The sequence below is a fragment of the Mus caroli genome, unplaced genomic scaffold (assembly GCF_978045245.1).
Source record: "Mus caroli unplaced genomic scaffold, Mus_caroli_1 scaffold_6, whole genome shotgun sequence".
Classification (NCBI taxonomy): domain Eukaryota; kingdom Metazoa; phylum Chordata; class Mammalia; order Rodentia; family Muridae; genus Mus; species Mus caroli.
In genome coordinates, this window is record NW_028227261.1 from 150,873,994 (window position 1) to 150,898,966 (window position 24,973).

Sequence of the window (24,973 nt, forward strand, 5' to 3'; positions counted from 1 at the left end):
AGAATTTCTTATCTGTGCCATGAGCTGCTGATATCTGGAGGGAAACCTGGCCCCTAAACCCTATGAAACTTTGATTGGGCTTGCAAGCACACCTGGTGTTACGAAATCTCCTGCCGCTGACTCTGCCCTTTTCAACCTGGAAATACTCTTTTAACAATCCAGCGTGGGCATGAGAAAATTTTAAAGGGATGGGCAGTTCTGGGGCACAAGTCAGGTCTCCACTATCCTTACCACCTTCTGCAGGAAAGGGTGCCTGCACGAGGCCCCTCCCCCGCGGGATCACAGTCCAGCCTTTCGCTTGGGGCCCAGCCTACTCAGGGATAAACATCTGAACCTTGCTGCTTAACCAGGGACCTGGGTGCTTGAAGCCTAAGACGCCTGCTTCTCCACGGGGGCCAGAGAGGGAACTGTTTGCGAGGTGAGTTGCGGAGATCCCACATTCTAGGGCTGCTCCTAGAGAGGTGGCACCACGGTACCCAGACCCAGTCAGGAGAGTTTAACTCAGGAGAACCTCGGCAGCAGTTGGGGATCAGCACCAAGCAGCCAGCAGGGGAGTCATCTCTGCAGGGGAGCGGTATTCTGGGCAAATCCAGATGTCTATGCCTCCAAAAGTGAGATGCTGGCCACTTGAGAGCAAAAAGGATTCCTACCGGATGGCCCTGGTTCCTGTACTCTGCCCAGGCCTGTACATTCACCACCACCTCCCTGCAACCTCTAACCCACTCCTTTCAGCAGAAGCTGTGGTTGTCAGTGTATCTGCCACCACCATCTGCTCTCTGCAAGTGTCATGGGCTTACTATGTGCCCAGTTAACTCTGCTTTTGAACTGGGGATGATATCGAGTTTTCAGCCTTATGAAATGGAATATACTTGTATCTTCTGAAACAAAGAATCCTTAAGATAAAATGAAGACATAGTTTTACTTTCTGTTTGCCGCTGTGATTATTAAATCAGCTTCCGAGGATATAGCCAAAGAATATTGATCCATTTGTTTCCACAAATGCCTATGGCATCATTAGAAAGTTATTCTGCTGTCTACAGACCACAGACCTAACAATGAATTTATGTTCTGAATATGGCACTTTCTGGAGTCTGGGGAGGAGATGGAGAGATGCTATTGTGACTAAAATCCAGCAAGTTCTTCTGCATTCCTCCTCAACCCTGTGTTCCTAAGGATGGCTGCATGCAGGCTGATGCCTAGCTTTGTTTCTTAATTTTAAGACTGGGAGTGGCTATGTGCTGCTCCTACTCACTCCTGCAGCCCCCAGTGCAGTAGCATTTGCACGAGCATTAGCTTCTTAGAGAATACTGAGACACTAGCAATGAAATAACTTTGATCAAAGTTGCCAAGTATGACACTGACAGATGCAGCATCCTAAGCCCATCTCTACAATCTCTCCTCACTGCATGTATGATTACACAGAAGAAACTCAAAACTTGGCATGGAAGCTACTACATGCTGCCATGATCCTAAATACGGCACATCTGCCAAGAGAGGGAAAAGCCGGGACTTGTTCTAGAGTTTACATCATGCTGACATTTCTCCACAGAGCTGGATACTACTGAGCAGAGAGCTCTGTCTTCTGGTAGGATGTCATATAATGTTGTGCCAGAAAGGTGACAGCATGGCCTGGCTGGGTCGCCCGCTGTGTGTTTTCTAAAAAGAAGCTAATGGAAGTGAAATGCTGCTGTGTAGGAAGTGGCCATAGTGTCCCTTTGCTGTGTGCATAGTACAGCATACAGCAAACCCTGAGAAGGCTACAGGCATGTACCCCATAAATGCATATTGAATAGTGTCTTCCTCCATGGCATCATTACAGAGTGCCTCAGAGACCTGATCATCCAAAAGTTGCTCTGGAAATAAATCAGAGCAAAGTTAACAAAGGATTTGAGTTGTTGCATCCAAAGAATAGTAAAGCCCAAAGTCAAACCTCAGATCTGAGTCTGAAAGCCCCAGATGAGCAGAAGAAGCCTGCCTTGAAACCACAAAGCCCTGCTGCTCATTACTGGCAAGGTGGTTCCCCAGCATTCTTCTTTGCAGGACCTAATCTGGATCAAGTCTCCCATCACCCATGACACTGTTATGACACTATTGCTTGTGATAATTCAACTATCTGCTGACGATCTGTTTCTTCATCTAGAACAGTTTAGGTTATGAGATCCAAGCCCCAGGCCCAGAACACAGAGAACCAACTGAAGCTAATACTTGATATCATGCAACCAACCTAGCCTTATGCTTGCTTAAGCAAGCAGGTCACATATACATTCTCTCTGTCTGTCAATCTTATGTGTAGAATACGCCAGAAACTAGTTTAGGCCTTAGCAACTTTCATGTGCTAAACCCTTCTAAAGATGGACTGAACCACCCATTATCATTAAAAGCATTTAGTTGGTCCTCAGCCAGCCAGCAAACTAAAGAGCTGCTACCATCTGTCCTTTTAACTCTGAAACCTATACCTGCACCTGAGCTTCTCAGTGGAAGAGCCAGCTCAGGAAAGCCCTTTACCCCTTCACAAAAAACCATCAGTGCCTTTTTGGTGATTTTCTCTATGAATCTAAACCAAAACTGGTAACAACTGAGACAATTTCTGTGAGCCAGAGCTATGATGAATCATAGAGCATTCTCATCCTAGGTTCAGAACTGCCCTAAGACCCAAACCTGGTAAAGAGGAGACCAAGATCCAGAAAGACATTGGAGACTGTGCCACGTTTCACAGAGGCAGAGAAGGTAACCAAGACTGTCTCACCAAATCTCCTAAGTGAGGGGGAGCTGACTGAATGGGGCCCTCAGCCTAGGGAAAGGAGTTAGGGTGCTGATGTAAAATCAGTCAACTGTTGAAGGGGAAGTAGGGTGTTGATGGAAAACCACTTAGTACTCTCCTAATACTTTATGCGGACAGGATTTTACAATTTCCCCTTTTGTCTCAGATCTCAAATTTGCCATAATATTGGGGATCAGTAAGAAGCCAGGGCTTCACACATGCTAGATGAGTACTCTTACACTGAGCTAAATCCCTAGCCTTCAAATCTTAAATAGCATCACTAAATGAAAGAATTGTAGTGCAAATGAGAAAAAAAAAAAGAAACCTAAAAGGAGACAAAAGCATAACACCATAAGAGCTATGTCATAAACACCATGATGTGACAGCTTGGCTGAGCTTCACATAGTAAGGCAAAAGTTAACTAGAGAGAAATACAGGCACACCCCTTGGCATACACTTGGGTGAAGTGGTTCCAGCTGCCAATTAACAAACGTTGTTATGTGTGACACATAGCTGGCATGCAAATCTTGATGGAACTTAGGGCTCATGTGTAGACATTGTAGCAGATATCACACGTCACTGTGGTTCCTGCCTACTCCTGAATTCAGTATCAGCATCCAGTATTTTCCTTCAGAGAAGGGGAACTGACCAAACTCTCTCTTGCTTTAAAGGTGTTCCCCAGAACATGTCTCAACACCTGGAATCAGTGAAGAACTTGCTTGTTTTCTTGGGAAAATCACTGTTGAGTGTTTTGGAGGCCCTACTTTTTCATATCATCTCAAAACCACGGAAGAACGTTGCCGGTGAGATAGTGCTCATAACAGGTGCTGGGAGTGGACTCGGAAGGCTCTTAGCATTGCAGTTTGCCCGCCTGGGAGCAGTGCTTGTTCTCTGGGATGTGAATAAGGAGTCAAATGATGAGACTCATCAGTTAGCTCGGGAAGCAGGAGCTGCCAGGGTACATGCCTACACCTGTGACTGCAGCCGGAGGGAAGAAGTGTACAGAGTGGCTGACCAGGTACATCGAGGGAGTCTCCTTGGGTTTTGTGGGTTGTGAGAATCCTATGCAATTACTTTGGCATGCACCCGTTTTATTCATTGGCCTGTCTGTCTCAGTGTCTTCCACTTGTCCTCAATATCCTTCTACTTTACAAATAATCTGGGGGGAATGGGAATTTGGAATGTTTCATTCTTATTGTATGCAAAATGTTTTGCAAAATACCCTGTATATAGCATATCATAACACCATAAGGTAAATTATTATTACCACCAGTGAATCTGTGTGGGCCTATAGTTTCCTTTAGCAATAGAGCTGACAGTTAACAAAGGAATGGCCAGGTCTTGAGTTTCTGGATTCTTGTGTGGTACCCTACGCTCTGGATCCCGCTGCCACCCTATGCTAACTGTACCAGTACAGAGGAAGAAGGAGCAAGAGGTTGAAGCTTCCTTCTTTGAGGGGTGAGAAACAGATGTCAAATGCTTTGCCCAAGATCAAACAAAATATGTGCACTTGTTTATTTGGAGTTAGATCATAGGCTATATCTACCCTACCACATCTCCCATTTGAATATGTGTTTTTCACAGGTAATCATTAGAGAATAATACTCATCCTGAGATCATTTATTTGGTTCTGGTGGTAGTAGGTCTCGAACCCACTGCCTTGGTGCTTCCTAAACACGTGCTCTATAACTGAATTAAATCACACCCAAACCTTCTAAATCAGTAGTTCTCAACCTTTGGGTCATGACCCCTTTGAAGTTAAAGAACCATTTCTTTCTTTCTTTCTTTCTTTCTTTCTTTCTTTCTTTCTTTCTTTCTTTCTTTCTAAATTTATCATTCCATTCGTTTACATCAAATGATATCCCACTTTCTGGTTACTCCCTCCACCAAAGCCCCATCCCACATCTGCCCTCCCCACTCCATTTTGCCTGTACGAGGGTGCTCCGATACCCACCCACCTTCTCCCACCCAACCGATCCAGCATTCCCCTACTCTAGAGCATCAAACATCCCCGGGACCAAGGGCCTCCCTTCACGTTACTGTCAGGCAAAGACATCCTCTGCTACATATTAAACAACCCTTTCATAGAGTTTGAATATCAGATATCCTGCATATCAGATATTTACATTATAACTCATTACATTAGCAAGATTACAGTTAAAAAGTGGCAACAAAAATTTTTTTGGTTGGGGGTCACCACAACCTGAGGAACTGTATTAAAGGGTCATGGCATTAGGAAGGCTGAGAATCACTGCTCTAAATACTTCTTTGGCAATAACATAGACAGGCTTTTAAAGATTCAGGAAGCTGAAACTCCAGACAGGCTGTTAGCTCATCAAGTCTTGCCCCTCGTAAGAACTTCTGTTTCCTAATATCCCCATACTGGGATGCATACCCCACACGCTACTCTCCCCGGCTGACTAGAGGACAGAGTATTGCTGAATTTAGTGAAAAGGGAAGAAGCAAGACTGCTTGCTCCAACAGCCTTTCTACTTCGCACCACTTTGTTCTTTTTTTTTTTTTAACATTTATTCTGCCTGATACAGTCTGAAGATTCAAACCTGATAAACGCACCCAGACTTACTCTAGGATCACAACCCAAGCACAGCCAACTGACCAGCTGCTTCTGTTTACCTATGAAGCATGCTGATTTTCATGTTGACTTTCACTAACTACAGACAAACTTCTCTAGCCAGTCTTCAGCAATCATGAGTCGATACTCAGACACTGAAGGCCTTGATCATAATGGCAAACTAGTATAGTGTTCTATAAATAGTTACTTCCACATCTCTTGAATTAGGAGCCATGTCTGTCCCAGATGGTTGACTTCTGACATGGTCTGCTGTGTCATACTCCAAGCTTGTTCATTTTTTATCACTCTATGATCTTGACGAGGATTGGCAGTGTGCTCTCCTGCATTTAGGTGAAACAGCTTTACTTACAAATTTGCCATTCCACTTCTTATTTTAGATAGGGCGAAACTATAAGAATTGGTAAGGCATGTCCCCCAGGAGATTGACCGTGGAGAAAATTTTTGAAGTGATACTTAGAGTCTTCTCTCATCTAGTCTTGAGTAGCTTTGAGGGCTTATATCCCAGCGTGACAGCTTAGCCATGAGTTTAGAAAGTCCAGTGCTGCTTTGTGGTTCATCTAGGTGACAAGTTATTTTGAACAGTAGGATATGAACAAACTGGGACTATGGAGTTTTCTTTTATCCTGATGTTACATTTAAGAATCCTAGTTATGTATTTAATGACAATCAGTTTGTATTTTCATATCTATGACTGAATAGCATCTTCTGAAATTGAAGGAAGTAAGGCTATCCTCTTGAATTTAATTTGTAACATTTACAATTTTCCTAAAACTGGTTACTAGTTCCTGATGATTTCCAAAATTATGGACTACCTAGTAACTGGCAGAAACAAATCTTCCTTGCTGCCTGCTCCCTCTAATAAGTCGGGAATGGGAAACCTGAACTGTTAGGAAATTCACATTGGCCATCCTAGAGTTTTACAATAAGATACCAGCATGCTTAACAGGCCAGAGCCTTACAGCAGATTCTTGTTTCTATACCAAATCTCTTTCTGAAGTTATTGACATATACCCCTTTATTGGGCAATCTGATTTCTATTCTTATTGCTACTCTCCTTGCTAATCAAGTTGAATTTGATGAACTACTAGCCTCTTTCCAAAGCAGACATGTATTTAGATTTTTTTCAGTGTTTCATGTGAAAACTGGCACAGCTATGTCACCTAATCTGAACCCAGGCCCTCTACAACAGCAGCTTCCACCTTCCATAGTGATATAGAATACCTCACCAATACCATTCTGTGACACTGTGATGAACTTTACATTATCCATTCTTTCAAGTGCACCAACACATACACACAAACACACACATGTGTACACACATACATCCACACCCACATGAACATACATCCACATACACTCACATACTCATACACACATATACAAACATACATGAGTACACACACACATACACACAGGCATGCACACGCAGGCACACACACTAACAGCTAAAGATACAAGAGGAACTGTTGTGAACCTTATTTATGAACACTTGATAACTACTATGGGTGGTCCTTTCCAAATGGTGTATTTTACTGATACTGTATGATCTAAATTGCACTGTTGGAATTCAGAACACAAAGGAGAACATAGAAATAGTACCAGCCTTGTCATCGTCCTGGAAAGGCTTGTGCCCACAAGGAGCCAAGATGACTAACTGAAGTCTTGTTAGAGGCAAAGAGACCACTGTGTCACCTGCAGCCCTTTGTTCTAAAGTAACAGTGATCACATGCCTTTTCAAGCTGGCATTTCAACAACAACCATGACTCATGGATCTTGTTCCTAAATTTTTGAGGTGGAGAGAAGAAAACCGGTCTGTTGAGGAAAATAAGACAGACAGATTCTAATCTACCTTGTGTTTAAAGTATAGATTATCATTTTCCCCATTTGCTCCTGCATTCTCCTTATTTCTGTATATGCCAGGATGGGGTCTGTATGCTGATTGGTTATAATAAAGTTGTTCTTATATCTGTCACTTGACTGAAATGATATGTTACCAATGCAAAACCTAAAACATCTTTATGAAGCATAAGCAGCAAGAAGGGTTCGAGTAGAGAAGGAAAGTGGCCTTCCAACATTAAGCTCTGTACTGGAGAGAGAGGAGAATGAAGTGTAGAGCATTGCACTTAGCGATCTAGTGCAGTGAGAACTCTGCAAAGAGCATACAAAGCCAGCCTGAGGTAAGGATCAAGACTATTTAACTGTTGGGAAAGAGATCTTATACAGAATTACTAGTTTGATGATGGCACTCTTCTTATTCAATCCAGGTTAAGAATGAAGTTGGTGATGTCTCTATCCTCATCAACAATGCTGGCATTGTAACAGGCAGAAATTTCCTTGACTGCCCAGATGACCTCATGGAAAAGTCATTTGATGTCAATTTCAAAGCACATTTATGGGTGATTTTTTTTTTTATTCTCATACTAAATGCAAACTTACTCTGGCATTCTAAAGTATTTTTCTCTCACTTTTTAGCAATATTATCAATCTATAAATAAAATACACACATCTTAATCATGGGGGGGGGGATATTAGGAATCAACACAGTCATTACACAATCTATATGAGTGTTGAACCACTGAGCTACATCCCAGTTTAATATCTTAATTTTGGGTTCATCCACTCAGTTGTTCTTTCTTTTCCGCATTAACTTATCCCTTCCTGCCTCTGTTTGCTGTCCAGTTGGTTTCAGTGCTGTGCACAGCTCGGCCTCCCTAAACAAGGCTCACTCTCTTGAGAGGACTTGCAGAAGATTTCAGGTCCCCCTCCATACTTCTCCCACCTTTTCCAGCTCGCCGACAGAAGCTTTAAAACACATTTGGAGTTATCTCCACTTTTGCTAGGGTATAGTGGTCCCTCTGGTGTTCTTGATGTCCTGCATGATCTTTAGGAGAAAAATGGAAAAGATCCAGAAGTTAGTAACTACTGTGTCTCTACTGGAATTACTTCTCTTGTCCCAAATGTGCAATGTGTGTGTGTGTGTGTGTGAATGTGTTTCATGAGTTTACTTTTACCATTGATGTAATTACTAGGTTAGTCCTCTTTGGTGTCTCCTTCTGTGGTTCTCATGTCTATGCTACCTCTGTTTTGCCCTAGTCTCCCTTCTCTTCCTCTGTTAGTTACCCCTTCAACATTATTATTTCCCTGGCCCCTGGCATCCTCTCCTGTATTGTCTATTCACTTTTTCCTGTATTTAACCCAAAGATGGGCATGTGACTTAATTGCCAAAGGCTCAAAAAACTGCCTGACCCCTGGGCTCCAGCTTTCACAGCAGAGTCACAGCTGGGTCACTGGACCCTGGACACAGTATCCTTCTTAGGATGCTCTCTGTCTTCTTCATTTTGATTTTCTAGCTCTCTCTATGAAACAACACAAAGAAGTTGAGTGAAGAGGTGGGGCCTTTGTAAGAGGCTTCTTTTTTTTATTATTTCTTTTATTATAGCTGTTAGCTTTTGGTGGTGGTGGTGGTGGTGGTGGTGGTGGTGGTGGTGGTGGTGTGTGTGTGTGTGTGTAAGCAAACTCTTATCCACTGAGCTGTTTCTCCAGCCTAGAACCCATTTTCTTAATCTCTTTTTCTGAATCTGTGATAAATTTCTGCCTGTCGACCAAGACATCCTCCTTAGAAGTTCATTGTTCTTCCTATATCATCTTCTCCAGGTTCCCAATTAAAAAAAAATTAAGATGTTCTGCATGACTGAGACACAGCCTAAGCACCTACTACCTCAAAAACATACTTTATTTTATGAACTGGCATTAAAAGGCCATCATTCAAAGAAGCAGAGATTGCTTTAAAATAGTTCTTTCTTAATGGAAGCAGGGTATCTTGTGAACTGTGTTCAGGAAAACTTTGAAAATCTGTATTAAGCCAAGGAAGGAAACACAATATGCATCTAAACAATGGTGTCCATAAGTCCTTATGGGTTTTTGGATTGTGAGTGTTGCAACTAAGATTTTTCTGTACCACATTATGATCTTACCAATGCATGTATGTATGTATGCACATATATGCTATATATAGCATTAATCTGGATAAATTGTTTTTAATATTATTGACATTTCATGAGGAGATAATGGCTTAACAATATAAAATATTCTTTAAATAATTTTAGATAATTTTATTAGTTTAAAATAGTTTCAAGAACAGTAGCCATTTGCACATCTGAGGAAAGCACATAATGTGTTATTGGGTATTTAAAGCTTCTTTTTCTTTAATTTTGGTCTTCTTAGATGTATAAAGCCTTCCTGCCAGCCATGATTGCTAACAACCATGGCCATTTGGTTTGCATTTCAAGTTCAGCTGGATTAATTGGAGTAAATGGGCTGTCAGGTAAGAGAATTCTCACAACTTTGACTTGCATAATAGTGGCACTCCAGGGGTCTGCCTCCCACAGTGTGTGCAGGTCAAGACACTCACCCAACAAATGGACAGGAAAGAGTAATTTGAAGTTTTTAGTGTTCTGGTGGTTTGGTTTGGTTTGGTTTGGTTTGGTTTGGTTTGGTTTGGTTTGATTTGGTTTGGTGAGCCAGGGTTAGACTTTTAAGACAAAGGTGGTCTGAAACTCAGTCTTCCTGTCTTGGTTTCCTAAGTGTTGGCATTGTAAGCATGTATCTCTGTGCCCCAAAAGATTGTTGATCATGCACTTCTACAGATTTTGAGTAAATAACAAAAATGTCGTAGTTTCCTGTGTCTCAGTTATATGATTAAGGTTCTCAGAACTACCCATTACCCAAATGGCACTATTTCATACAGTCCAAGACTCACACTGTTCCCTTTCTCATGGGTGTGAAAAGCATGCATGGTTATTCATAGCTATTGTTCATCCTCCTTCTCGTCTTCTCACATAATATCTCCATCTTTAGATGTAAGAATCTCACACCAATATCTTGAGAAACAAGTCAAAGCCCTCAGTATTTCCTATAGTGTGGTCTTGTATTCTATAACATAGCCACTTACCAAGACTCTGTTGAGAATGCAGATTGTGCAAGTCCTGAGTTCTGTCTGCTTATCAGGATCAATGGCTCCAAATGAAGTACTTTATCACACAACTCAGACAAGCCTAGAAGCATCTCTAGGTCCTGCTCTTCCCTCCTCTCCCTCTACCCTCTTGCCTGGTGTAGCATCCCTGAGACCTGACAGTGACAAACCTGACACTTGCAACCTAGCTTTTGTCACTCGTTGTGGCTGCTTCGCAACAGAATGGATACGAATGCCCCTTTGGAAAGGGATGTAAAGGAAAACACTGCAAAATACCTAGCTCTATTCCTTCTCAAGTCATTTTCATTCACAGAATTCAGGTATTCTATTTCTCTCTCTTCTCTCTCTTCTCTCTCTCTCTCTCTCTCTCTCTCTCTCTCTCTCTCTCTCTCTCTCTCTCTCTCCTCATTTATTTGTTTTATGTATGTGAATACACTGTTACTCTCTGCAGACACACTAGAAGAGGTCATTGGATCCCATTACAGATGATTGTGAGCCACCATGTTGTTGCTGGGAATTGAACTCAGGACCTCTGGAAGAGCAGTCAGTGCTCTTAACCTCTGAGCCATCTCTCCAGCTCCTCACACCCCCCCCCAAGGCATTCTCTTAAAGCAAATGTGACTTAAAACAATGCACAGCATGGACAAAAATGCCACTTTCCCCCTACATTTTCAAGTGAAGTAAGGTGTAAGAAGTCCTTTGTCCTTCTCTCAAAATAGAAAACAGAGTTGAAATCATTCACTGTTGTCTATATTTCATGAAGACAGCTTCAATTGCTTCCTGCCACCTGCAGCATCTGGCTAACATGACTGTGTATATCAGATCCCACCACTGTGGCAAAATAAGTAAGGACTTATTTGGCTCACGGTTGAAGAGGTTTCAGTCTGTGACTCTGCTGCTTTGGAGTTTGGGACCAGTATTCTCACTCCCCACCACTACTGAGACAAAATACTTGAGATAATCAACTTGAAAGGAAGATGAGTTTATTTTAGCTAACAGTTTTAAGGGTTTTTCTTCATGGTTTGGTGGCCTCGTTGCTTTGGGCCAAAGTAAAACATGCAGGAGCATGAGACAGAGGCAGTTGAGAAAAAAAAAAAGATGGCAATAGAAGGATCCAGTCTCAGTCTCTCCTCCATGTCATACTCTCAGTTGCCTCCTAACTTCCTTCTATTAGGCCTCTCCTCCTAACAGCTCTACCACCTCCCAGTAATGCTGTAATGGATTGTATAAGCTTGGTCCAAAGAGTGGCACTATTAGGAAGTGTGGCTTTATTGGAGTAGGTATGGCCATGTTAGAGTAGGTGTGTCACTTAAAGCATGGGCTTTATACCCTCGCCCTAGCTACCTTGAAGTCAGTCTTCTCCTAGCAGCCTATAGATGAAGATGTAGAACTCTCAGCTCTTCCTGTACCGTGACTGCCTGGAAATTGCTATGCTCCCACCTTGATGATAATGGACTGAACCTCTGAACCCGTAAGCCATTCCCAATTAAATGTTGTCCTTCTAAGAGTTGCCTTGGTCATGGTGCCTGTTGATAGCAGTAAAACCTTAACTAAGACAAATGCCAAAGCTTTTTTAAAACTCCTAGTAATTTTGCACATAAGTACAGGTAATGTCAGTGTGACGATTTAAAACCACTTTAAACCATTGAATTATTTATTTTTCATTATACTGACAATCTGAGATTTATGATTGGAAGAACATTTACTTGTAAGTACCACTAACCACCCTGATCTTTCTTGCTTAAATCCTTAAGTAACTTGCTATTTTATGTATTATTGTAGGCATTTATACAAATGAGGTTAATTTATTTGAAATAAGGACTGACCACCCCCTGTCCTGTAGAGCAGTTGGCACAGGCTCAGCAAAGCATTGACTTAGAAGTAAAATTATGGTCTAGTGGAGTACATAGCAGCCTTTCTCATCTCATAGTCCACTTGTTCATTAGTGTATTATTTCATTGGCCCATGTTCTATGCTACTCGCTACATATTCCTCCCCATACAAAGAACATTTGAAATGATTGCCACATCCTCTGTTGCTATTAGTATTACAAGTGAACTTAATGTAATGCCATTTAAAAGCTTTACAACACAAACAGACCTCAGAAATATATGCATATGGTACTAGATCACAATAAAACAAGTCACATAACATTTTTTGTTTCTCCGAGCATATATGTTATATTTTATATCATTCTATAATCTGTTAAAGATGCCTTCTCATTATAGCATAAAAAAAAAACAATGTACATTCCATATTTTAAAATACAGTTGACTTAGTTAAGATTACTATTGCTGTGAAAAAACACCATGACCAAAGCAACTTGGGAGGAGTTTGTTTGTCTTATGCTTCCTCATCAATCTTTATCATGGAAGGAAGTCAAGGTAAGAACTCAAACAGGGAAGGAATCTGGAGGCAAGAGCTGATGCAGAAGACATGGAGGGGTACTGCTTAATGAATTGTTCATCCTGCTTTCTTATAAGACCCAGGAGCATCAGCCCAGGAATGGCACCACCCATGAGCTGGGTCCTCCCACATCAATCACTAATTAAGAAAATACTCTCCAGACAAGCCTACAGCCACATCTTGTAGAGGCATTATTTCAATAATTCTAGCTGTGTCAAATTGACTTAAAACTAGCCAGCACAATGTAACTGCTAAAAACTGATACTAATGATTACCTGAGCTGTTAGAAAGATCTGGAGCCAGGACCTTTGCTCAGTGCAAGGTTGTCATTAAACTTCAAGTCATAAAGAATGCAATCTCTGAACTGCACAATGATATAGAATGCAAGGAGACCAGTCAGACCTGAACTAACTCTCTCTCTCTCTCTCTCTCTCTCTCTCTCTCTCTCTCTCTCTCTCTCTCTCTCTCTCTCTCTCTCTCTCTCTCTCTCTTCCAGACTATTGTGCAAGTAAATTCGCAGCCCTTGGATTTGCAGAATCTATGTTTATCGAAACACTTGCCAAGAAACAATGGGGGATCAAAACTACAATTGTGTGCCCATTCTTTATAAAAACTGGAATGTTTGAAGGTTGCACTACTAAGTAAGTATACCTTTTGATTTTAAAGGCATTCAAATTTACTCTCTGCCCATTCAATTCTTTTCTTTGAATTGCTTGGATCTTTTTCTAAATATTTTCTGATACAGAAGTGGTTTCAGAATTGTCCCTGACACATGTGTGTTTAAGGACCTGATTGATAATGATTACAATGCCCAATTAGTACCCATCCTGTGGCTGCAGATCTGCTTTTCTGTTTCCTGTCTTGGCCATCGTCCCTTTCTGTCACCTAATGCCGTTCAGACCCATTCCCTGACTCCAGAAAAACTAGAAGTCATTGAAGGAAAACAGCTCTCAGATTCCTTAAAAGAATACCACATATCTTGATTAACCACCACATTCCTTAATAATATCACGTCTGGATTAAGCACAGAAAGGTCTTACCCACTACAGGCTGTAAGTTCAAGAGCCAGGGTGAAAAGAAGCTCATAGCCCTTCTTTGCAGTTAGATCTTGTTTGCCAGAGAAAATGGATCTCTCCTTTTCCTTGCCAAGGAAAGGACAGAGAGAAAGTCCACCTATGCTAGGTCTCTTCTCATAAAGGCACCAATCCCATTCTCAAAGGTGCCATGCTCATGACCTAAATTACTTTCCAAAACCCAAGTCCTGATCCAGACCCATCATGCAGAGATTAGCCTTAAATGTAAAATAGGGAGACACGTTCAGGCCCTGGCAGACACAGATACCCAGTTTGTTTCCAATGACTCACTTCTCACTTAGACCACTCAATAAAGTGTTACATGGATGATTATATTTAACGTGAATATACTGATTTACAATGAGTTTCCATTTCACATCCCAGCCATGCTAGTACTACTTTGACAATAAATGAGTAAATATGGAAATTTAGAAATTGAGAGGGATGAGGGTCTAACAACAATGTCTTGTAAATTTCACCCTTAATCTTAAGGAATGATTTCTTTTAACTTGAGGTTTTTTTTCTTCCTTAGGTGTCCTACTCTGTTACCGATTCTGGATCCAGAATATGCAGTTAGGAAAATCATAGATGCCATTCTCCAGGAGCAGCTCTACTTGTATATGCCCAAGTTTTTATACTTCATGGTGTTTCTAAAAAGGTAACAACATCAGTTTCCATGTCTCCCCATGCGCCAGTCAGCAAATACTAGTTAAATTAATGGTGGTTTTTAAGGAAAATCTTCTCCGTACTCCTTTTCATCCCCATGACCCTTTATTGCACAGTTTCAAATTTATTCAGTTTCTGTGCCCACCACCACCACTACAAGTTCAGAGACCCTCTCTGGCATCTTACCATTTTATAATTGTCAAAAATGAATGGGTTTACAAAATGGAATCTGGACAGATTTAAAAGTTGTTGGGTTGCTTTAGTAAAGGTGTTCTTACACACATTTTGAGATGATTGTATGACAGGTACCAGAAAGTCAGCTACACACCTTAAGAATCTGAAGTATTGGTTAAACTGGCAATTGCTAAGAATTTTTACCAATTGAAATTAAAGAATCCCAGAGCAAAAAAATCTTAAAATCATGCAAAAAAAAAAGGGGGGGAGACTGAGTATGGGTGGGTAGCACACTGCTTGCCTAGCATGCACAAGGTTCTCAGTTCTCCAGCACACACACACACACACACACACACACACACACACACACACACAAAAGAACTGAAGGAAGGAAAAGGAGGAAGGGGTGGGAGTGGAGGAAAGAAGGAAAAAGGAAGTTAGGAAGGAAGGAAGGAAGGAAGGAAGGGAGGGAGGGAGGGAGGGAGGGAGGGAGGGAGGGAGGAAGGAAGGAAGGAAGGAAGGAAGGAAGGAAGGAAGGAAGGAAGGAAGGAAGGAAGGAAGGAAGGAAAGAAGAGGGAGAATCATTTTCATCCCCACCCCTATGTCCAAAATGAATTTCATTTCTTAAATTCAGGAGTTGCAGCTTGGGCACGCTGGCCTGGGAGCAGGCTACTGTTGACTGGCCAGGTCCACTGCTCATCCCAGTCTCTCAGTGTTGCTCCATATGTCTGTGCCTCCCCTCACAGGGTCTGTACCTTTACAAGGAGCACACTCTATGATCAGCCACGATTTTCTGTAGAGATAAATGAGTCTTTCCTCTGTCTTGTTGCTTCTTTTTTTTTCTGTAATATAGTGCACATTTATTTGAAGCAATAAGTAACAATTTTGGAGTAGAATATGTTTGTGCTATATAAAAATTGGTTTCAGCATATTAAAGAACCCAAAAGAATAAAATTTCTGTATTTTAGATGTTATATTTTCTATATTTAAGTCTTATTAGTATTTTAATTCCTGATATTATTTATAGAGTTTTTTTTTTTCTTATTTATTTTTTTATTTTATTACTATTTATTAGGTATTTTCTTTATATACATTTCAAATGATATCCCAAAAGTTCCCTATACCCTCCCCCTGCCCTGCTCCCCTACCCACCCACTCCCACTTCTTGGCCCTGGCATTCCCTGTACTGGGGCATATAAAGTTTGCAATAGCAGGGGGCCTCTCTTCCCAGTGATGGCCAATTAGGCCATCTTCTGCTACATATGCAGCTAAAGACACGAACTCTGGGGGGGTACTGGTTAGTTCATACTGTTGTTCCACCTATAGGGTTGCAGATGCCTTCAGGTCCTTGGGTGCTTTTTCTAGCTTCTCCACTGAGGTCTCTGTGTTCCATCTTATAGATGACTGTGAGCATCCACTTCTGTATTTGCCAGGCACTGACATAGCCTCATATAAGACAGCTATACCAGGGACTCTTCAGCAAAATCTTGCTAGCATATGCAATAGTGTCTGGGTTTGGTAGCTAATTATGGGATGGATCCCTGGGTGGGGTAGACTCTGGATAGTCCATCCTTTCGTCTTAACTCCAAACTTTGTCTCTGTAACTGGTTTCATGGGTATTTTGTTCCCTATTCTAAGGAGGAATGAAGTATCCATTCCTCTGTTGAGGGACATCTGTGTTCTTTCCAGCTTCTGGCTATTATAAATAAGGCTGCTACAAACGTAGTGGAGTGTGTATTCTTATTACCAGTTGGAACTTCTGGGTATAAGCTCAGGAGAGGTATTGCTGGATCTTCCGGTAGTATTATGTCCAATTTTCTGAGGAACCTCCAGACTGACTTCCAGAGTGGTTGTACAAGCTTGCAATCCCACCAGCAATGGAGGAGTGTTCCTCTTTCTCCACATCCTCGCCAGCATCTGCTGTCACCTGAATTTTTGATCTTAGCCATTTTGACTGGTATGAGGTGTAATCTCAGGGTTGTTTTGATTTGCATTTCCCTGGTGATTAAGGATGTTGAACACTTTTTCAGGTGCTTCTCAGCCATTCAATATTCCTCAGTTGAGAATTCTTTGTTTAGATCTGTACCCCATTTATAAGGGGGTTATTTGAATTTCTGGAGTCCAGCTTCTTGAGCTCTTTGTATATATTGGATATCAGTCCCCTATCAGATTTAAGATTGGTAAAAATCCTTTCCCAATCTGTTGATGGCCTTTTTGTCTTATTGATAGTGTCTTTTGCCTTACAGAAGCTTTGCAATTTTATGAAGTCCTATTTGGTAATTCTTGATCTTACAGCACAAGCCATTGCTGTTCTGTTTAGGAATTTTTCCCCTGTGCCCACTTTTCGCCACTTTCTCCTCTGCTAATTTTAGTGTCTCTGGTTTTATGTGGACGTCCTTGATCGACTTAGACTTGAGCTTTGTACAAGGAGATAAGAATGGATCGATTTGCATTCTTCTACATGATAACCACTACTTGTGCCAGCACCAGTTGTTGAAAATGCTGTCTTTTTTCCACTGGATGGTTTTACCTACCTTGACAAACATCAAGTGATCATAGATGTGTGGATTCATATCTGGGTCTTCAATTCTATTCCATTGATCTACCTGTCTGTCACTGTACCAGTACCATGCAATTTTTATCACAATTTCTCTGTAGTACAGCTTAATGTCAGGGATGGTGATTCCACCAGAGGTTCTTTTATCATTGAAAATAGTTTTGGCTATCCTAGGTTTTTTATTATTCCAGATGAATTTGCAAATTGCCCTTTCTATATCAGTGAAGATTTGAGTTGGAATTCTGATGGGGATTGCATTGAACCTGTAGATTCTTTTTGGCAGTATAGCAATTTTTACTACATTATTCCTGCCAATCCACGAGCATGGGAGATATTTCCATCTTCTGAGATCTTCTTTGATTTCTTTCTTCAGAGATTTGAAGTTCTTATCATACAGATCTTTCACTTCCTTAGTTAGAGTCACACCAAGGTATTTTATATATTTATGACTATTGTGAAGGCTGTTGTTTCTCTAGTTTCTTTCTTGGTCCATTTATTCTTTGTGTAGGGAAAGGCCATTGATTTGTTTGAGTTATTTTTATATCCAGCTACTGCACTGAAACTGTTTATCAGGTTTAGGAGTTCTCTGGTGGAATTTTGGGGGTCACATATATACTATCATATCATCTGCAAATAGTGATATTTTGACTTCTTCCTTTCCAATTTGTATCCCCTCGATGTCCTTTTGTAATCAAATGGCTGTGGCTAGATATTCAAGTACTATATTGAATAGGTAGCGAGAGAGTGAGTATCCTTGTCTAGTCCCCGATTTTAATGGGATTGCTTCCAGCTTCTCTCCATTTAGTTTGATGTTGGCTACTGGTTTGCTGTATATTGCTTTTATTATATTTAGTTATGGGCCTTGAATTCCTGATCTTTCCAAGACTTTTATAATGAATGGGTGTTGGAGTTTGTCAAATGCTTTCTCAGCATCTAACGAGATGATCATGTGGTTTTTGTCTTTGAGTTTGTTTATATACTGGATTACGTTGATGGATTTCCATATATTAAACCATCCCTGCATCCTTGGGATGAAGCCTACTTGGTCATGATGGATGATTGTTTTGATTTGTTCTTGGATTTGGTTTGCAAGGGTTATATTGAGTATTTTTCCAGTCATATTCATAAGGGAAATTGGTCTGAAGTTCTCTTTCTTGGTGGATATTTGTGTGGTTTAGGTATCAGAGTAATTGTGGCTTCATAGAATGAACTGGGTAGAGTACCTTCTGTTTCTATTTAGTGGAATAGTTTAAGAAGAGTTGGAATAAGGTCTTCTTTGAAGGTCTGATAGAACTCTGCACTTAACCCATCTGGTCCTGGGCCTTTTTTGGTTAGGAGACTATTGAGGACTGCTTCTACTTCTTTAGGGGAAATGGGACTGTTTATATCATTAATCTGATCCTGATTTAACCTTGGTACCTGGTATCTGTCTAGAAAGTTGTCCATTTCATCAAGGTTTTCCAGTTTTGTTGAATATAGCCTCTTGTAGGAGGATCTGATGATGTTTTGGATTTCCTCAGGTTCTGTTGTTATGTCTCCTTTTTCATTTCTGATTTTGTTAATTAGGATACTGTCCCTGTGCCCTCTAGTGAGTATGGCTAAGGGTTTATGGATCATGTTGATTTTTCTCAAAGAACCAACTCCTGGTTTGGTTGATTCTTTGAATAGTTCTTGTTTCCACGTGGTTGATTTCAGCCCTGAGTTTGATTATTTCTGCCATCTACTCCTCTTGGGAGAATTTGTTTCCTTTAGTTCTAGAGCTACTAAGTGTTCTGTCAGGCTGCTAGTGTATGCTCTCTGTAGTCTCTTTTTGGAGGCACTCAGGGCTATGAGTTTTCCTCTTAGGACTGCCTTCATTGTGTCTCATAAGTTTGAATATGTTGTGGCTTCATTTTCATTAAACTCTAAAAAGTTTTTAATTTCTTTCTTTATTTCATCCTTGACCAAGGAATCATTGAGTGTTGTTAAGTTTCCACGTGAATATTGGCTTTCTATTATTTATGTTGTTATTGAAGATCAGCCTTAGTCCATGGTGATCTGATGGGATGCATGGGACAATTTCAATATTTTTGTATCTGTTGAGGCCTGTTTTGTGACCAATTATATGGTCAGTTTTGGAGAAGGTACCATGTGGCACTGAGAAGAAGGTAAATTCTTTTTTTTTTTTAGGATAAAATGTTCTGTAGATATCTATTAAAACCATTTGTTTCATAACTTCTGTTAGTGTCCATGTGTCTCTGTTTATTTTCTGTTTCCAGGATCTGTCCATTGGTGAGAGTGGGGTGTTGAAGTCTCCCACAATTAATGTGTGAGGTGCAATGTGTGCTTTGAGTTTTACTAAAGTTTCTTTAATGAATGTGACTGCCCTTGCATTTGGAGCATAGATATTAAGAATTGAGAGATCATCTTGGTAGATTTTACATGAGATGAGTATGAAGCGCCCCTCCTTGTCTTTTTTGATAACTTTGGGTTCAAAGTCAATTTTATTCGATATTAGAAGGCTCCTCCAGCTTGTTTCTTCGGACCATTTGCTTGGAAAATTGTTTTCCAGCCTTTCACTCTGAGGTAGTGTCTGTCCTTTTCCTGTTGGGTCCTGTTTGTGTAGCCAGTCTACTAGTCTATGTCTTTTTATTGGGGAAATGAGTCCATTGATGTTAAGATAAATTAAAGAAAAGTAATTGTTGCTTCCTGTTATTTTTGTTGTTAGAGTTGGGATTCTGTTCTTGCGGCTGTCTTCTTTTAGGTTTGTTGAAGGATTACTTTCTTGCTTTTTCTAAGGTGTAGTTTCCCTCCTTGCATTGGTGTTTTCCCTTTATTATCCTTTGAAGGGCTGGATTCGTGGAAAGATATTGTGTGAATTTGGTTTTATCATGGAATACTTTAGTTTCTCTGTCTATGGTAATTGAAAGTTTGGTTGGGTATAGTAGCCTGTTCTGGCATTTATGTTCTCTTAGTGTCTGTATAACATCTGTCCAGGACCTTCTGGCTTTCATAGTCTCTGGTGGAAAATCTGGAGTATTTCTAGTAGGCCTGCCATTATATGTTACTTGACCTTTTTTCCTTACTGCTTTTAATATTCTATCTTTATTTAGTGCATTTGTTGTTCTGATTATTATGTGTCAGGAGGAATTTTTTTCTGGTCCAGTCTATTTGGTGTTCTGTAGGTTTCTTGTATGTTCATGGGCATCTCTTTCTTAAGGTTTGGGAAGTTTTCTTCTATGATTTTGTTGAAGATATTTGCTGGCCCATTCAGATGAAAATCTTCATTCTCATCTACTTCTATTATCCATAGGTTTGGTCTTCTCATTGTGTCCTGGATTTCCTGGATGTTTTGAGTTAGGATCTTTTTGCATTTTGTATTTTCTTTGATTGTTGTATCCATGTTCTCTATGGAATCTTCTGCACCTGAGATTCTCTCTTCCATCTCTTGTATTCTGTTGCTGATGCTCACATCTATAGTTCCAGATTTCTTTCCTAGGGTTTCTATCTCCAGCGTTGTCTCACCTTGGGTTTTCTTTATTGTTTCTCCTTCCCTTTACAGGTCTTGGATGGTTTTGTTCAATTCCATCACCTGTTTGGTTGTGTTTTCCTGTATTTCTTTAAGGACTTTTACCTGTTTAGCAGTGTTCTCCTGTATTTCTCTGAGTTATTAAAACCCTTCTTGATGTCCACTACCAGCATCATGGGATATGATTTTAAATATGAGTCTTGCTTTTCAGGTGTGTTGGGGTATACAGGACTGGCTGAGGTTGGAGTGCTGGGTTCTGATGGTGGTGAGTGGTCTTGGTTTCTGTTAGTAAGATTCTTATGTTTGCCTTTTGCCATCTGGTATTCTCTGGAATTAGTTGTTATAGTTGTCTCTGGCTGGAGCTTGTTCCTCCTATGATTCTGTTAGCCTCTGTCAGCAAACCTGGGAGTCTAGCTCTCTCCTGCATCTCAGTGGTCAGAGTACTCTCTGCAGGCAAGCTCTCCTTTTGCAGGGAAGGTGGACAAATATCTGGCATTTGGACCTGCCTCCTGGCTGAAGATGAAGGCCCGAATCAGGACCCGTCCCAGAAGATTTGTTGCCTCTGCAGTCTGCACTCTCACCTGTGCAGACTAGTCTCTGAGGGACCCAGGACCCAAGATGCCTCCCTCACCTCTCCGAAAGAGCCCTCCTGGGCTGACACCTTTCCTTTGGTGGGGAAAGTGCCCAGATGTCTGGAGCCTAAAACAGGGTATCTCTCAGTAGCTGTGTCGCTTCTGCCAGTCCCAGAAGCTGTGTCGCCTCTGCAATCTGCTTGCTCACCCTTCGCAGTCTGTGAGCTGACCTATGCAGACTGGTCTCTGAGGGACCCAGGACCCAAGATCTTGTTACTTTTTTTTTTGAGCCATTTTTTTAATTAGGTATTTTCTTCATTTACATTTCCAATGCTATCCCAAAAGTCCCCCCATACCCTCCCCCCACTCCCCTACCCACCCACTCCCACTTCTTGGCCCTGACATTCCCCTGTATTGAGGCATATAATGTTTGCAAGACCAATGGGCCTCTCTTTCCAATGATGGCGGACTAGGCCATCTTCTATCTTAGTCCACCTGCTCTGTACCCAGCTCTACCTCTTATGACATTGATGGTTCTTCGGCTGTTTGAGTATAGGCATTATTCTTCTAGTTCTCATATGGCTGACAGCCACAGATGTACCTTTACCATTAGTTAATTTTATCTATTTTATGCAATGAAACATGACTCATTTTTCCATCATTTCTCTTTCCCATACTTTCTCTACCATGGGAGTGACCTCTGTGGCTGAAAGAAGCTGTGGGAGGTAGCACAAGGAGTCTTTAAGTAGCAATTTGAAACCCAGGGTTATGACCCTACTCTTTATCAAGTCTGTAATTTTTACATGTCCCATGTTATCCTGGCCTCAGTTTTCTTGTCCGCAAATTACTGACCATGTTTTGCAGTGCATAGAGATTATCATAATGTCTGGTTATTGGACAGTATGCATTTCCACAGCAGAATGGGTTATTTCTTGCATAATAGCAGATTGTGCTATGACAAAGCCAACTTTAAGAACACGAAACTTCTTCTTTTTTGCTCTGAGTAATTGTGGAAATCATATTTCTTTAATGGCATACGCATTCTGGGCAATGTTTTGGGAAAGTGCTAGATCATTCTGGAGAAGCAAAGGAAAGATAAACAGGCTCAGTGAAAAAAATTATCAAAGAGTCCTGCAAACAACGTGTAGAAAGCAGTGTGTGAGTAATTCAGCATTCCCATTCAAGGATCCAGGAATACACAAAAGAGCAAGACAAAGAAACCCCTATCATGATAGGAATTGTCTTCTCAGGAGTAAATGTAAGGTGAGAGAACAAAAGTAAATGGAAAAGTAGGGTGGGGGATCAGGGTGCCTCATAACTGGGCTCCTATCCTGAATGTCCTACGTATTGTACATAAATATTAAGCCAGAATGGGGAGTCTCAGATCAGCCTGGACACTGGGGAACAAATGGAGGAAAACTCTCCAATATGTTAGCAATTAACCAGTGCTGAAGCTGGGGAGGACACACAGCACCTGGAGGCCTCACCCCACACCTAGGAAAAACCCTTAGGTTTTCTGTAACTGCTTGTGACTTTACGCAGTCTGCAATGTGAGTCTCAAGGTCAACAGGGGCAGAGTGTGGGCTATGGTCAGGGGTGTCTGTGAGTCTTCCCAGGCACAGATGACATGGAAGAGATAAACATCTTAGGTCAGGTGGCCAACAGCAGGAAGACCTATTGCATCTCGTCATCACAGTGATCTTAGGAAGAAGGATGCCCTCAGCTGTTACCTGAGGACATGAAGGCCTATAAGCTGGTATGTTGCCTAAGCTGTCATTGAAAGTGCTGAAACCAAGTTTCCAGCCAGATCCATCTATTCCAAACGTGTGCTGACAATCATAGTACCCTAAAATAGATGCTTTAGAGTACACACAGTACTCTAAACTGGTGATGTTTTGGAGACCAAAACAAGTGAACCCAATGTCATAAACAAAGGAGGAGACCTCTCGGCCCAAGCCTCCATGATGAGTGTTTGAACATGCAACTCTACAAAAGTGACAATCTTCAGCTACCTAGCAAAGGTGTTTTCACAGATAATAACAAAGATGTTTACTCTTGTGTTCTTTTTAGCATCTTGCCAATCAAGACAGGAATACTTATAGCTGACTACCTGGGAGTCTTTCATATGACAGAGGGCTTCACTGGCCAAAAGAAGAAAACTTAATGATAAGTTCCATGCCCTGTGTTGTCTGAGACCCATTGCTACATCAGGCTTACTTCAAAGAAGAAAGGTATTTCTGTTTGACAGAACCCAAAGACAAGTATGTTCTGCTGTGGATCAGAATGTCCTTCCAGTGTCATTTAAATGCATCGTTACTGTTTTCTTTTGTTGTTGTTGAGTGTATTTTTGTTTGTTTGTTGTTTGAAAAATAAAAATAACTCTTTGTCACTCCCATTTCATCAACTATAGCACTGTAACTATATACACACAAACAACAGAAACAGACTCAGCAAGTTTTTTATGTGTGTGTATACATATATATGTATACATATATATATATATACATGCACATATGTATGTGTGTGTGTGTGTGTGAGAGAGAGAGAGAGAGAGAGAGAGAGAGAAAGAGAGAGAGAGAGAGAGAGAAATATAATCAAAGAAAAAGATGCTATCTATCAGAGGGGTGATATGGGAACAATTGGAGGGAGGGTAACTAGAATGGGCTGGAAGGAGGAAAGGTGGAGGAATGGTATGTTCCTATTTCAATTAAAAACATTTTTAAGATAAAAAATTAATTAGGAGAAATAGAGGTGGGTTCACAGGAACTCCTCTAAGTATGGTGGTTCCTATCAACTAGGTGGCTCTGGCTGAGCTTTTGTGGGGCACTGAAGGTGCAGTGCATGTCTAGGCTGCAAGACCTCACTCAAGAGGACACAAAAATGCAGATTTTCTATTCTTTTATTCTTAGTTTTGGTTCTTTTGAACCTGGGCCACTAGTGTGAAAGTCAAGTAACTTACTGCTTTAGTGTCTTGAGTTGCTGAAGTTGCTATGACGAAATAACTGGCAAAGGTCCCTTCTGGAAGAAAGTGTTTATTTTGATTCACAGTTTTAAAGAACAAGTCCATGTTGTACAGAAGATGTCACATCCAGAGCAATCCAAGACAGGGATGAATGCTGCTGTTCAGTTACCTGTTGGCTTTTCACAGTGGTCCAGGACCTCAGCCCATGATGTGGTGCCACCCACAATAAAAATGGGTCTTATATTTCAGTCAACCTACCCTAGGTTAACTCTCTCCATAGGTAGTGTGTCATAGTTGACTGACAATGCCAACCATTAGCTAAAGGTCTCAGACACATGGCACCAGAGAGCCTCGCCAGGGCTTTCCTGACAGTGACATTAATCCAGACTTTCAGATGGGATCATATTTTTAGCCAAGGAGATATCTTTAAAAACTGATTGTTTCTTTCTATGAAAATGAAGGTCAACTGAGATTTGCTGTTACTGACTGATCCAAAAGTCACACCCAGAGATAATTTCAGTGTTTAACTTAATGATTCAAGCTGGGATTCACAGTTCGGTATTTTTCACAGAATGAACAATTTCATTCATCCGTATTCATTAGAGGCGCCCTCACCTCTGAGTTACTGTGTTCTTGAAGTCTAATCCCCTAGCAAACTGCTTTCATGCTTCATAAATTAACTATACAAGCAAGATGAAGAAACATATGTTAATTACCATATCCCAGCAG

The 24,973-nt window shown here is 41.0% G+C and overlaps 1 protein-coding gene across 2 annotated transcripts; it reads left to right on the forward strand.

The window, feature by feature from the left end:
• The first annotated feature begins 323 nt into the window (after positions 1-323).
• On the forward strand, positions 324-23,613 carry Sdr16c5 (short chain dehydrogenase/reductase family 16C member 5). Of its 2 annotated transcripts, XM_085838493.1 has the most exons (8): positions 335-418; positions 2,633-2,727; positions 3,433-3,779; positions 7,619-7,750; positions 9,579-9,678; positions 13,229-13,373; positions 14,338-14,463; positions 23,353-23,613. In XM_085838493.1, the coding sequence occupies exons 3-8, from the start codon at positions 3,447-3,449 to the stop codon at positions 23,444-23,446; spliced, it is 930 nt and encodes a 309-aa protein (XP_085694619.1). In that variant the 5' UTR covers positions 335-418; positions 2,633-2,727; positions 3,433-3,446; the 3' UTR covers positions 23,447-23,613. The 2 variants fall into 2 exon arrangements, with proteins under 2 accessions (XP_085694620.1, XP_085694619.1); XM_085838494.1 differs by lacking the exon at positions 2,633-2,727 and having other exon boundaries at positions 324-418.
• The last annotated feature ends 1,360 nt before the right edge of the window (positions 23,614-24,973 follow it).